Source organism: Castanea sativa, chromosome 10 (assembly GCF_040712315.1).
Source record: "Castanea sativa cultivar Marrone di Chiusa Pesio chromosome 10, ASM4071231v1".
NCBI classification, from domain to species: Eukaryota; Viridiplantae; Streptophyta; class Magnoliopsida; order Fagales; family Fagaceae; genus Castanea; species Castanea sativa.
The window spans coordinates 37,218,525-37,234,262 of record NC_134022.1 but is presented as its reverse complement, the minus strand read 5'-3'; the positions used below and the strand labels follow the sequence as shown (position 1 = coordinate 37,234,262).

The 15,738-nt window shown below is 34.5% G+C and overlaps 1 protein-coding gene across 1 annotated transcript; it reads right to left on the bottom strand.

Annotated features, from left to right (window-relative positions):
* Nucleotides 1-1,789: 1,789 nt before the first annotated feature.
* On the bottom strand, nucleotides 1,790-5,489 carry LOC142611747 (receptor protein-tyrosine kinase CEPR1). Its single transcript, XM_075783868.1, has 2 exons — nucleotides 2,761-5,489; nucleotides 1,790-2,366 (listed from the first exon to the last, which is right to left on the bottom strand). Exons 1-2 carry the CDS (start codon nucleotides 5,435-5,437, stop codon nucleotides 1,972-1,974), a joined length of 3,072 nt encoding a protein of 1,023 aa, XP_075639983.1. The 5' UTR covers nucleotides 5,438-5,489; the 3' UTR covers nucleotides 1,790-1,971.
* Nucleotides 5,490-15,738: the final 10,249 nt, after the last annotated feature.

Below are 15,738 nucleotides of genomic sequence, written 5' to 3'. Positions count from 1 at the left end.
CGAGTCCATAATCATTGTCTTCAATTTGTTTGCCAATGTCAGTGTGTAGCCTATAGTTACTTTAAATTACTCTACTAAATTGTCAATTCAGGCAGTGGGAATGGCATTCAGATTAGCATTTTCTTTTGTGCAAACAGGTAAAATTCAAATAAACATAGATTGCTTTAATTAATTGATTCGATTAGGTGTTTTAAGTGAAAGTTATCACTAGATCCTTCTATCATGGCAAACAGTTAAGAAAGTGAAGAATATGGTTCTGGTTTCTATGATACTATTATATAGTCTATATTCATATTGTACAGGACGTGTACTAAAACTAAATGTGCTGAGTTCCCTGTAGTTGATCATTTTGCTTCCTGTACTTATGGAGGACATATCTGTCCCGAAATGTAGCTTGTTATTACAGCCAGTCGTGCCTTGATATAGTTGATACCCTGTCTTTTCATTCAAGAACTATTCGTTTCATCAAAATTCCTTGCTTTTGTTTATGGACTGTCCACCAAGCCAAAAGAAATATTTGCCTCCATGAATCTTATTCTTCTAAGGGACCCCGCGGACCACTTGCAAAGTTGGGACTTGGGACACACACAGTCACACACATACACGTGCAATGCGCGCCCTCGTGTTTACATAATCGGATGAGAAACATGAGGACTTCTTCCCAGGATATATGCCAGTCATAAGTTGCCTACAGGGAGAATGAACAAAAAGTACAAATACTATGATTAGCAGTTGAATTTTGAACTCCATATTGTACTTTGTTATTAAAGAACTTTGGAATTTTTTTTTGAAGTCTCGGAAGAAATGCTTAGGAAGAAAAGAAAGGGAAGGATCTTATTGTGGACTTGCTAAACGAATAAAAATATCTGCAAGTTGTTCAATTACTAGATCCGCTTAAATGTTGTCCACAATGTTACCTAGTTATTAACTTATAGCTGCATACATAAAACTAGGTGTAAAATATCAAGGTGAAATGCATTGCAGACGGAGTATTCGAACTTATAATAAAAATATGGACGAAGACTAGAAATTTAGAAGTTGTTTAATAACAATGTTGTTGTAGCCATGACTTAGATGTTACACCAAGTCATGACTACACTTGTAATGGAATGCATTGTAGACATCATAAGATATTACAGCAGCATAAAACTATTAATAGAAAATATAGACTCAATGCATTTCAGACAAACAAAAGAACCCAATGTCTCACTCAGAACACCTTTGATGAAAAAGTGCGTTCCAACTTGTAAGTGGAGACTCATGGCTCACTATCTACGGTGAAACAAGGTTGGTGCCTTTCCATCCATGCACCTTCATTCAAACCCAATACAAAAAGAAAGAAACAGGAAAAAGAAAAAGAAAAAGAATAAAAGTTGTTCAAAGAATAAAAGCTCTGCTTTCTCCTCTGTCCCTAATTCTTCGATGGATACAAAAATGCTTATCAATCAATCAAAGCCCATTTTGTTTCCAATGGATAGCTTCCATGAAGCGGGGCCTCCCCATACCAATCATGCCTTAATTTTAATTCATAATCTGGACCTACTTTGATGCAAAAAGATGCTCTTTGCAAATCACAACCTTAAATTCCTAATCAATATATCTGCCCTTGGTGGAGTTTCTTTTTGGATGAGTGTCACGAAATAAAAAGCAAAGATAAAGAGAAAAAAACAAAGTTCTCAAAAGCTAGGGAATGATATCAGTTGTGGGTCTTGGAAATATAGATGCTGTGCGTTACTGTAAAGCAGTTATAACTATTAATTTCTTCAAATCCTTAAAAGAGCAGAAAACAAAACAAAACAAAAAAAGAAGTATATAGATTAAAGACAGAATCTACAAGCTATTGTTAAAAATTACATAGTAAGTTTCCCTTTATGATGAGTCTCACTCTCACTGTCTCTCTAGTGTAATTTGAGAGACTATATTTCTATAGATATATTACATCAACTTGAACCTTGCAAACTCCTCATGGAATCATAAATCAAATTGGTTCTTTATTTTAGTGACATTTGGTGTTTCTTTAGTCTTATTTGACAACTTGCAAGAATCGAATCTGCATGGGGTTGCCTCAATTAGCGACTGAACTACTTCCTTCATAGTTGGGCGACGGGCTGGTGTCTTGTAGGTACAGCGAATGGCAATCCGAAGAACCTGGATCATCTCGTCCCTGAATGACCCTGATAATCGATTGTCTAAGACCTCCAAAGCTCCTTCTTTGGTGTCCACTTTGTTTGAGACCCAATATGTGATATTCTTGCTCTCACCAAACTCTGGCTCTACTGGCTTCTTCCCCGTTATCAGTTCCATTAGCACTACTCCGAAACTGTAGACATCACACTTGGTTGTTGCTTTTGGAGAATATGCATATTCTGCCACAAAACATTAATCAATTAAATTGAGAAAAGAAATTAAATAAAATGTAACATTTGGTGATAAAGTTGTCAATACAAAATTGGACATAATGAATAAATTAAATTAAAAGGAGAAGTGGCAAATGGAAAATTTTCAACACAAAGTTGGTATTCATAGGATTTATATATGCCTCAAGATGCAACTTAGTATATTATGAAATCAAATATTTTTTTCAGATTACTTGAGTCAAAACGACTAACAACATTTGTAACTGCTAAAAATAGAATTGAAAAACAACTCTATGATCAATCATGTATATTCATGGTACATAAAATAAAGCCTAACATTTTACCACATCATAAAATTCATGTCTATTAAATTGCAATCCATTTGAGTGTTTTAGAAAATTACCTGGTGCCAAGTAACCATAAGTCCCAGCAATTACTGTAGTGGTTGAATCCTTCCCTCTTGCTTGTAAAACCTTGGCTATGCCAAAATCTGCGACCTTTGGCTGGTACTCACTATCTAGGAGGATATTGGTGGACTTGATGTCTCTGTGAATGATAGGAGGGAGCAGATCATGGTGGAGGTATGCCAAACCCTGTGCGATCCCTATCGCGATCTGATGGCGAGTTGGCCAATCCAAATGAATCCACCCTTTGTGAAGGGCGTCCCAAAGGTTACCATTTGACATGTATTCATAAACCAGCAGGCTGCAATCTAAACTTGAGAAGTAGCAGTACAGCTTGACTATGTTTTTGTGCCTAATACTTCCCAGAGTCCCCACCTCAGTTTTCAACTCCTTGTCTAAAAACAACTGATCCTTTGAAGCTGTATCTTTTGCTTTTCGACTCCACAACTTCTTCACTGCAACAACATCCCCACTGCTCAACTCAATCCTATACACAGTCCCAGACCCTCCATGTCCCACTATGTTCTTGTCAACCATGGCTTCAATGACCTCCCGTTGGTCGAAAGTTATTCGATGGAAGCTTTTTACATCATATGAGAAGAATGAAGAAGACATGGTCTCATCATGTTCTATGGAAGCTCTTTGTTGACTAAATCGACGCTTGAGGAAAAGGACAGCTCCAATCACAATGAGAGCTATTGAAATTCCGATTACCCAGATGGAGTTTAGCTTCTTTCGGTTGTAAGGCTGTGGACAAGGGGGAAAATTTTGATCGGATGAATTCACATCGACTGATACACAGAGACCTGGGTTGCCTGAAAAGCTCTCGACCAACCCTTCTTTTACTAGAGACAGAGGAATTGGACCAGAAAGGTTATTGTTTGAAAAGTTGATGGAGTTTGGTAACAATTCAGATAGGCTTTCTGGGATACTTCCTGTCAAGAGGTTGTTTGAGAGATCAAGGACATTGAGAGATTTCAGCCAAGAAAGTGAACTTGGGATGGAAGATGAAAGCTTGTTGCCTTGTAAAAGCAGTAAATTTAGCTTTCTCAAATTGCCAATTTCAGGAGGTATTGGACCAGACAGGAGATTATTACTAAGATCAATTTTCACCAGGTTGGTTGCTCGAGAGATACTAGGAGGTATAGCACCCGAAATCTTGTTTCCTTGCACAAGCAGTTCTGACAAGTTTCTAGGATATCCAATTGTATCAGCAATGGGACCAGTGAACTTATTGTCAGCCAAGTCAATGATTGAAGCATGGGGAAGACTGAGAAGTCCTTCAGGTATGGACCCCTCTAAACGGTTATTACTAACTCGAAACCTTAAAACAGACTCGCATTTTGTGTAACTTTCAGGCAAATTTCCAGAGAACATATTTTGAAGGAAAAGAAGGTAAAGCAATTGGCCTCCCTTGCAAACCTCTGGTGGCAAAGGACCTGTCAGATTGTTTTCTGACAGGTCTATAACAACCATCGATGATGATTGTCCCAGATTTCGTGGAACTTCACCTGTCAGAAAATTGCCATAAAGTGACAAAGTAGTTAAGGTTGTTGAGTTTGCAATCACACCTGGGATTTCTCCAGTGAGGCTGTTGTTGTAAAGCTGCAAGACTTGGAGCTTTGGAAGGCTACAAATGGACTCGGGGATCTTGCCCTGTAATTTATTCACTGACATGTCCAAGTCTATGAGCTCTGTCAGATCTCCTATCTCCTCTGGTATGTAACCACTAAGTTGGTTGTAGTAAAGCTCAAGCAGTTGCAAGTTCTTCAACAATCCAATCTCTTTTGGAATTTGACCCACAAGGAAATTTCCACTCAATTCAAGATCAACAAGGGATGTCATGTCTCCTATTGTTGCAGGGATTAGACCTTGCACCATGCATGTTGACAAGACCATACGTTTGAGCTTTGTCAGCCTTGAAATATTCTCTGGAAGTTGCCATAAGTTGAAGCCCGGGTTTTCATTGAAGCTAAGCACCTCAAGATTGGTCAGGTTAGTTACCGAGATAGGGAAGTTACCCCCAAAATGGTTGTCTGACAAATCAAGTATCCTTAAAAATTTCAAGGGAGAGAAATCAGGGAGTGTTCCTGTTTGATTCAGGCAATTCATGCGAAGCTCTTCTAGGACCGAGCAGTTGACGATGCTGTAAGGAAAGTTGCCAATGAATCTGTTGTAGCCGAGACGGAGCACACGCAACTTTGGCAAGTAAGAGCATACATCTGCTGGGAAGTGACCGTAAAGTCCCCAAGCAGTGACATCAATCTGGATAACATAACCTTGATCATCACAAACAACTCCACGGAAGTTGCAGTAAGGCTTTCCTTCAGCTGAGACATTCCAATCAGCCAAGGATTTCCCGGAGACAGACTGTTTCATGAGGGTGAAAAACTGAGGCTGCTTGTCAGTGTTGATTGCTTGAGAGAGATAAGAGAGTGATAAGAGTAATACCATCCCAAAAAGGAAGATAATAGACTGAGGAGCCATTTGGGAGAGAACTGGGGAGGTTGAGAGGTTGTTAAGGTGGTTGTTGCAAGGAAGGAAGTGAGGAAGAGAAGTAAGTATATATGTGGAATGATTGTGGGGATCATTGGGTGCAGCAGTAATAAGCCTTGATGATGAAAAAGCAATGTTCGTGCATAGTACTGAGGGTGATAGAGAGAGAAAGAGTTGCATATCTTTGCATAAAGTTACTTTATGTTTATACTCCACTAACTTATGTAGAGAATATAACTTCAGTGCAAGTTCTTTATACTGATAAGACCTCTGTACATATACTGCATCTGATCCAAGCTAATCACCGCTTGTATTCTTGACAAGCACCTCAAGTTCAACTCGATGTGGTCAATCTCTTTATGTTGGATGGCCACAGCTAAAACTCAGAGACAATGCTGCTGATAATCTAATATCATTTCAGCTCACGACCATTAGGCTATTCTTAATTGTGATGATTTCAGGGAGGATGGAAAATGAGAGATGAAACTATGGTAGAGATGCTTTCTCCCTTAAACACAAAATCTTCATAGTTTTGAGCATTAGGCATAATCCTTTGTGGTATTATTTTATGTATAAATAATTAAAGATTTATTGAAATAAACAATGAGCTGCTCATGTGATGAGTTTAATTTTTACATGAGCAGCTGACTTTTTTTTTAACACACAAAATAGCGCAGTACTAAGTGGTTAAGTGTTACACTCAAAACCTTGAGAAGTTTTATGACAAACAAAAATACAAGAAATTTGTGTATTTTTCCCTTGAAAATTTATTCTGTTTGGTATATGAGTGGAAGTTAAGGTTGTAAAAGGGATTGCAAAGAAAATAGAATTTTATGGGTTCGGGCCTATAGAGTCCAATCCACTACATTTGAGAGGAAAAAAAATGAAGGAAGATGTGAATAGAAAAAACAATTACAATTTTGTCTTTTGAACTACCTCACTTCCCTTCCTTCTTAGAGGCAATTGGCAAATAATTGTTCATAGCAAAATAAATTAAAGCTTTTGGAGGTTTGAAAATGACAAATTACGAATGTAAGGAATTCGGATGTTGAAGAGATTTTGTATTTTTTGAACATATCTCTCTGTGCTCCTTTATATGACTTGTTTGGATGATTTTAGTTGGACACATGTTGATTTAAGTACGTAATTAGTCTCTTACTAATTGGATTATGCATGTATTAGTGAAATTTGTTTGAAACATGAGATTACATGCTCGAAAATTATGTATGAGATGAACCAGTTTATTAAAACCAGGTTAAATGACAGAATTCTCATAATTTTTTTTTAAAAAAATAAATAAACAATTTATTAAAACCACTGTTTAGTTGGGAAGGTAAATGGATGAAAAAAAAATTAAATAATTCATTAAAATCTTTATTTAGGTGGGGGGTCAAGTGAATCATTTCATTAAAACCTTTTAAAGAAGAGTGACACATATAACTAATTAAAAAGATAAGGTGGAAGGTTAAATGAATGAATTCTCAAAGAATGCATAGCCAGATAACCTCATGTTTTCACACAAAATAAAATTTAAGTACTAGGCAAATAAAAATATTTATTGTGGAATATAAATTATAAAAAAATAATTCATTAAAATCTTTGTTTAGGTGAAAATTTAAATGAATATATATATATATATATATATATGTATACACACACGAGTAATAAAATAAAGAAATATATAACATAAATATTTGTATTATATTACAATACAAATATAATATATGTTCAATAGCCTAGAAGAGCCTAGTCTCAAATGGAATTACTTAAGTTGCGTTTGTTTCGATACAAAATATTTTTAGGTGAAAATAATTTTCAAAAAAGAAAATATTTTTAAGTATTTGATTGCATTTATAAACATACTTTGAAAACATTTTCAAGTATTTGGTTGCATTATTGAAAATGCTATGAAAAACATATTTTTTACTATTTTCACAAATTTTCTCTTCTCTCAAACACACATATAATAATAAGAAGAAGTTTAGGTAAAAAAAAAAAAAAAATCGTGACTAGCTATAGACCACCAAAGACAGGCAATGTAGTGGGGGTGGTGGTGGTTGGGTTGCTAACAGTAAGGGTGGGTGGAGATTAGGTTGATGAATTTTGAGTGAGGCATAAAATGTTACGACTATAAATAAAAAAATAAAATATTTTTCACACAAAGTGCCTCTATCTTAGGGTGAAAAAAAAATTATTTCTAGGTCAACCAGCAATTTCTTCACCCCAAACACCCGCAATTGAGAAAAATATTTTTTGAAAATTAATTTTTGTTGAAACAAACACAACTTTTGTTGGGATTGCTTATATAACTTAGATTGACAACTATAACTTTTATAACTAAAGAAGACATTTACAATGTATATGCAATAGTTTTGAAGGACTAGTCACAATTGAACTTGTTTTCATCTATAGCTTAGAATTAGATTGAAATCTCTAACATCATCTTTAGGCAAATCCATGTACAACTGTAACACTCTCTCATTATCCATACCTACTTTCTTTTTCTTTTTCTTTTTTTAAACGTTTTTTGAATGTCCTACCTACGCAAGCCTCTTCACTCCACTTCAACCCTTAGGTAACTATCTAGGGAGGTGCTTGACTATCTGGGTGATTGGCATCTGGCTAGGTATCTCACAAAATTTACCTTGATATGAGTTCACCTAGTATTTGATAAGGGCTCAGTATAATCATTATTACATTCAAATATCTCCATAAACTCGTGTAATTGCATGTATATATTTTATTTAGTTAAATGATATAAACAAAATTGATAAATATATATATAAGTGCACAATTGCACCTGGACCCAAAGACAATCACGAGCTCAGGCCCAATGAGCCTTAAACAATGAAATTTGTAGAGTGTGGGCTTGAAATCTAGATTAGAAGTACTGGGAACTTGATAACAGACTAAAAGTTACAAACACTTGTAAATAATAAACGATAATGGCAAATAGACCTCCTCGGACAGGAGCCGATGACTACTTCTGTATTATTTTTCTTTCTTTCTTAAAGGTTACAATTCTTCTTTTTTTTTCTTTTGTTTCTCGATCCCCCCTCCCTTTGGCCTTCACCCCCCTTTAAATACTTCCTTCCTTGATGCCTTTTGGCTAGTGACTAGAAGTTTCAGTCCTACTGTTCAGGGGTCACTTTCCCATTAATGCGGCCAAGAAGGTAGATGCAGAGTCTTTAATGCGGAGGTGGTAGCTTTTGCTCTTGATATTTTCTTTAACACTGGTGCATCGAGAAGGTTCAGGTTTTCCCCCTTTAACCATTGGACTTTCGAGAGTTGTGCTTTGACCTTCATAATGAAGCTTTGAATTTTCTTGGGCTTGTCCGAGGAGAAGCTCGTCCTCGGCTGCACCCTCGGACCCTCGGCGTATGGGCCAATTCGTAAAGTTCAATTCTGGAGCAAGTCGGCCCTCCATGCTACAGTCTAAAGGTCCATATGCCCACTTGAGTCATTTTACTCCTCACAATATAGTCATGAAAAAATTAACAATTAAATAACCTCTTTTTTTGAGAAGAAACAATTAAATAACCTAAGTGTAAAAAAATTAAATAGGTATTTTGATCACTTAAAATTATTAGAAAATATATAGTATAGAAGGATTAAAATAATTATAAAATATCTGAATTAAAAAAAAAATCATATACACCTTGCTTTCTTTTTAAGAAATTATTATACAGTGCAAATCTTTTATTTATTTATTTTTGCTTTTGCTTTTATTCTTGGATCAACCAATACCAATAACACGTTTAACTTAATTTTTTATATAGGGCCCACAATTTTATATTTAAGGGATTTTTTTTTTGTTTGTAGGGGACAAATTTATACCTCTCACTGGATTGGGCCTCTACTTTCTCTTCCAGGAGCATTCCGCTCTTGATTATTATTTATACGTCAATATTTGGAATAACATCCCATTACAAAATAGTTGGGTATCACTATTTTTGCATTAAAGGGACCATATTCTTTATTTTGTTTGGTCTGACTTAGGGACCATATTCAAAAGTATTTCTCATAGCATAGATTCTATGTCGTTCACTTAGGACAACTTTGCTGAGACATTGATCTGTCATTACCAGATTGTTTGAAACAAAAAACTTTTCTTTTTATCATTAGCTTTTGCTTGGATCTCAGGAAAGATAATGGTGGAGACAGGAAAGATTAATATGGCATACATTCCCCGTTTTCATTGTGCCATTTGTTAAGCATTTTCTTTTATCAGCCAAGTGCTTCCAACTTAAGTGGTTAAGTCTAGATGTCAAAAACTTATCTTATAAGATTGTCTCATAAAATATGCATCTCACAATATACTTGACAGATATAAGTGAGTTTCATAAGTATATAGAAAGCCTAACAGATATAAAATGGATGCTCCATAAGACTGTCATGAAAGACTTTATCTTAAATGTACTTGACACAAACCAATTCACATCATGTGTATAGATTGATTTCAATGGGCTTGAGCAAAGTTGATTATAGACCTCTAAACCTTCTACCAATGACTTATTGCAGTCTACCTAAAATGCCCATATATACTAAGAATTTATTCATTATGTGGAAAAAAGAAAGGCCAAGCATAATCAATATTCTCAGAGCGAGGTTGGAGTTCTTATGAATGTGAGTCGTATTAACGATCTTAAAGGAGCAACGTATTGGCCAAAAAAGGTATTATTTTCCTTACCCATGTATGAAGACTAAGCAAAGTTCTGAATTTCGTTTTGTTATTGTATGTCAAGAATTTTCTATTTTTTATTTATTTGATGGGAGAGAATTTTCTATTTCAATATGTAAACCAATACAATAATATCTCATATTCGATTTTAGTACAATTTTTTGTACCGGTCATTCTTGTTAAATTCCAACTAAATTTTGGCTTTCAAACTATACTTTTATGTATTAATATTTTATGAAATATTGTTTGACATCCTTAAACTATCTGATAGTATATGAAATGGTACTCAAAACAAAATTCGAAATACTGCATCTAAGAAGTGTTGTTTGGAGATTGATGAAAGCTTTGTTAAGATTTCTGTTTAAGAACTATAGAAGAACGGGAAATTCTGAAAAGCCAAGAGCAGTTACCACACAACACCCCCCCCCCCCCCCCCCCTGCCAATGATTATGGGAAGTGATTGTTGATGATTCTCACTTTTTTTCTTCTTTTTTTGCCAAAAAATTTGAAGTTTTTTTTTTTTTTTGGAGAGAATTTCAACTTATAGTATCTGTTCTTGATGATAGCTTTTAATTATCAGATCAAGATACCAATTAATTTTTGGTGTAGATGAGGATTAAATTCTAGATTTTTTATACAACTATCAGAGACTTTACCAGTTAAGCTAATTGGAACCCACAAATATTAGAGTTTTAATTTGATTGAATTTCTATTAGTCCACAATTTTAGGGATCTTTTTAGGGTGAGGGAGAGAGTGCACAGGTGACCTATCACTCAAGTTGAATCCAAGTTGGATCAATTTGATGAGCCAGTTATATTTTTAAACAGTCCTAGTGAAAGCATACGCATCACCTTGGCGTCAAGATAAAGATCATCTTCCTCTTTTTTTTTTTTTTTAGGCAGAGTAGATCATATTCCTTTAGTCTATATACACTTTCCTCACTTGTGTGGAAGCTGCTAAAATTCTACACTACTAAGTGTGCGTTTGGGAGGAGCTGAAACGCCCAGCGTCTGCGTTTCAGCCCCTTCCCTTTTTTTTTTTTTTTTCCTTCTTCACTGGGACGCGCATTGTGTACTGTTCATTGGTCATGAACAGTAATTTTAGGCCAATGAACAGTGATTTTAAGCGTGAACAGTGTTTTTTACCCATTAAAAAATTATTTTGCTACAGTATTTTTCAGTTTTCAGTTTCAGCTACATCCAAACAGACCATAAGTCTACTATTAATAATTACTACTAGTTGCTGACTGAAATAGGAAAGAAAAGAAAAAAAAAACTCATAAAAATGATTATGCTACCCCTTATGGAAGCAACATCTTACTAGAACCTTCTTCTTTTTTTTTCCCCCTTTTTGGCTATTTTGTAAATAAAGATAATATTGTTTCAATACTCCGTAGTTATGTTTCTACACTTTCCTGCCAATGGTTTCGTAGCCCTGTAATGTGTCATGGGAGAGAGAACAATCCGGGAGTTTCATCTGCTGCTTATAAAAAAGAAAATTTTTTTTCTTTCCTATCATGATAGGTATATTATGTGTACATATGAGGAAATGCGACAATAACTATTTTTGAACATGACAAATACTGAGGGATGTTATTCCAAGTCAAAGTCAAGAAAATTCTCTCAAATTTTCAGTGTTGAGATTAGAATTATTTCAAACTATAATAACTAAATTGGTATTGCTCATGCTTTATTCATGTTGACGGTTGAATTAGTGGATTCTACATGTCGTTAGTTAAATTTTATTTTTTTTTTTAGTAATTTATTTGCATAGTATTTATTAAAATATATAAATTTTGATAATATTTATGTTAAATATGTGACAAAAATCTAAAGGTGAATTTATTAATATTGAAAAAAAAAATTAAAAGCTAGGTTATTTAAAAAAAATAAAAAGACAATTGAGACAAAAAAAAAAAAGGGAAAAATATTAAACAAATAAACAATTGCCAACACACACTTGGTCCCACAACTGGCCAAATGTTGTGTTCTATAGCCGAGTCTAGTACAGGCCAGTAGGCTCTATAGAGATGCCCAAATAGTTAATTTAGCCCCTGTATAATTAATGAGGCCACCAAATTTTACACAACTTTTGTTGCAATACTTGAATTTACTTTTTTTTTTCACTACAATTTGTCTCATGACAAATTTTGGTAAAAATTATGTAAAATATTGTGTACTAACATCGCTCATAATTAATGGGAATCTCTGTTGGATAGGAGTGCTGAATGATGATGTGCAAAGCTAAAGATGCCCACTCTTCAAAAGTACAGGGAATTGATTTGCCAAATGGGAATTTGCTCAAATCCGACATGGCCAGTCCTTATAGGTTGCTTAAGCTTTTTTCACCGACATTTTCTTTTGGATGGGCTAACAAGAGCCTGAATCATGAGCGCACAATAGCAAGTGCTTTACTGGGAAAAAAAATTATATATTATATAAAAAATTGTTTTAGTGCATTTTTGACAAATTGCAAATTGGACAGCCAATTAGTTCACTGGTGTAATTGGTTATTTTCCACTGGTACACAGGGCATGTCCCAGTGGAAGTGGAAGTGAAAGTGAAAGTGAAAGAAAATCAAAGTTGGAATTTGAGGATAAGAATAAGCACACGCATCTAATAAGCTTCTTTCTTTCATGCTGCGAGGGGCCGCGTCCCACCACATCATAGCAAATTTATTCTCTGGAATTGAGATTGCTTTGGAAAGTCAATTCCTCTCTAATATTATATTTGTTTACATGATAGAATAGGGTTTTGCTTTGGAGAACCTATTCACAATTATAATGTGCAATATAATATAAAATTTATAAGTATTCATCATTAAAGCATTCTCTCCGTCACGCTCACAAATGTAAGTGCGCATACAACAAACAAACAAATAGGAATATTCTACTGCGAAAAAACTAGTATTTTACTTATTCTTCATTCAAACTTCAAAGGTTTTATCAAGATATCCCAAATTTAACATCGTGTTTGGATGGGGAAGAGTAGAGGAAAGCAGAGGAGATGGCGTATGAGAGATGGGGTGTGGGAGGAGCTGGCCTTGGCAGCATGCCCATGAGGGGTTATCTTAGCTTTGGCTGCATGCCTTGGCCTTGGGGTGTAGAAAGTAGAAATTTTGCAAACAATTACAAGATGCCACGTACTATTTAGTGGGCCTTATTGTCGTTATTTAGAGACAAGTAGAAATATTTCAAGTGTTTCTAAATAAAAATTGCAAAGAATACTTAAGGGCCAATCACACATCAACATGTGTTGATATTTAATTTAAAATGACATAAGTAATCTAATTAAAAGCCGTCATGTGTTATTTTAAATTAAAACACTTTTATTAATCAAATAATGTTATGTATCCATTGGAGAAAATTTGAAGAACACACAAAGAACACGAAGAATGTGAAGAACAAGAAATCTCTAACAAGCACACAGCTAGAAATTTATCACAATTCTGTTCCAACGATGTTTCAATCCGCTTTCCAATCCAAGTGGAGGATATCTTGTGTTTGAGTCAAGACTACACTGACGTAATACTTGAATTGAAGACTTTTCCATTGAGATTGAATTAGAGGATTATTCTATTGTATTAGAATTTAAATATAGAGAATTGTACCTACAAATTCATCAATACAAAATTATATTTGTGAAACTATTTCAATTGTTTGATTTTCAAACTTGAGATTTTTGTATTAATAAAGGGTTATAAGTTATAACTTTACATTATCCCTATTACCAATCCTCCATCTTGAACCATTTCAAATAAGATCTTTCACTTGTGCAATGCTCTGCTATGTAAAAGATGAGTTATTAGACCCCCCACCCCCCAATCTTTAATCTGCATAGTTTACCTTCTTATTTCATGAGATTTCTGACCCCAACAAAACTAAATTAAATGCCTTCAAGCCTTTAAATCCCCCCCCCCCACCCCCCACCATCTTTAATCTGCATAGTTTACTCCATTCCATTAAATAACCTTTTTATTTCATGAGCTTTCTGAACCCAACCAAATTGACTCATCATTTAATTAGTTCTAAGCACAATCTCTTAGGTAACCATAAACAGATCATGGCATAGATTGGAAAAGCATGTACCACCATCTGCAATTGAACCTATTTCTCTACCTGAGATTATAATTTCTTTCTTCCATCCTTGTAATCGCTTCTAAATCTAGTGTTTTTTTTAAAAAAATTATTATAATAGATAATGCCTTATGTCTTGTGGTTTTAAATCACAAATTGCCTCTCCTTCACTCTCTCTCCCTCTCTTTCTCAACCTAATATGTTATGGACTAAATCCCAATTAATTTGGGCTCATCTCTCTCTCACAACCTAAAATGTTATGGACTAAATCCCAATTAATGTGGGCTCATTGGGAACAGATTGTGTATAGGCCGGCTTCAATACTGATGGCCTTAGGCTATCAGGCGAATTTAGGGCAGAAGAGTTATGGAGTGGTTTCATTAGCTACTCTCTCATTGTAAGTATAACAGTTACAGTATGAGTCCCAAATACTCTTTCATAAGCTACTCTTTCATAGAACCACTAATTGAGATATCTCCTCCATTGCTTATGGGCTTATTGCGTGGGCCTTCAAATACTTTTAGCCCCCATTTTTTATCAGTTTTCCAAATAACAATCTTACACGTATATCGGATCCAAAACTTTTCCTCAGACCCAACAAGTCCAAAACCTTTATTACAAGTAATTGGATTCATAAATGGTCCAAACCTTTTATTTGATCCCATAAGCAGCCCATTTGATAGCCAATGTGGGGATATGGATTGAGTGCCTGTGCTCTCCTCTTTTCCTTCTTTTTTATTTATTTATTTATTTTTATATATAATTTTTAAACAGTCACACATACTAAAGCACATCATATACTCCATTCAAAAGTCGTGGTAGCAATCTCCTATCTAATTATTATTTTGTTCCTTAACTTAAAAAAGCCGGCTTTTAACAAACTCACAATAAAATAAAAAACAAAAATAATAGAAAATATCTAACAAACTGACATTAGTGTGTGGGTTGTTAGAATGTCTTATTGTGAGGACTTTACTTTTTATTCTTTACACAGATACTTTTTTTTTCCTTTTACTGAATGGCTTTAAATACATACATACATACATACATATATATATATATATATATATATATAGTCCGAAAAGAGTTACATTAGGTATATTTTAAAGATTTGTAAAATAAGAAAGAAAAGAGTTATATTAGGTGTATCTTAAACACATCTTTAAAAAAAATTTATTTCTACTTTTATATACACACACTTGATACCTCCAAATACAGTGGATGCGCAAAACATTTCACACCTTGATGGTGACCTTAACACACTAACCTAATACAAGTTCCGATATGAGTTCACCAATTCTTGGGGAAGGTTGGATATAATAAATGACTCTTGTTTTGTTTTTTTGTTTTATTTTTTATTTTCCAATATGTTATATTAAATTTTCTCAATATTTACTATTGTATATGTACAAAGCATTTGTACTTTTCAAAATTCTAGTGATTGTAATTTTTTTTTTGAAAAGACTAAATATTTTAGATGTATCAAGGCAACAAAAGGGAACGAGACAATGGAAGTATGAGTTCAATGTCCATTTTCATTTTAGTTGACTTGTGCGTTTTTATTTTTTACATATTGGGTGTATGGCAACGTAACAGGAGAGCAAGGGCAGCCCAACATTATTTAAGGCCTCAGGTAAAACCTATAGGCTATTTAGGCCACCGCCTAAGGCCCCCATTTGTAAGAGGGCCCCCAATAGTACTAATATATTATATAATGTTGCTTT

Coding starts and splice junctions, on each gene's coding strand:
- LOC142611747 (XM_075783868.1), bottom strand. CDS start 5,437: ATGCAACTCTTTCTCTCTCTATCACCCTCAGTACTATGCACGAACATT. Junction 2,367..2,760: donor TTATGGTTACTTGGCACCAG/GTAATTTTCTAA, acceptor GTTTTGTGGCAG/AATATGCATATTCTCCAAAA.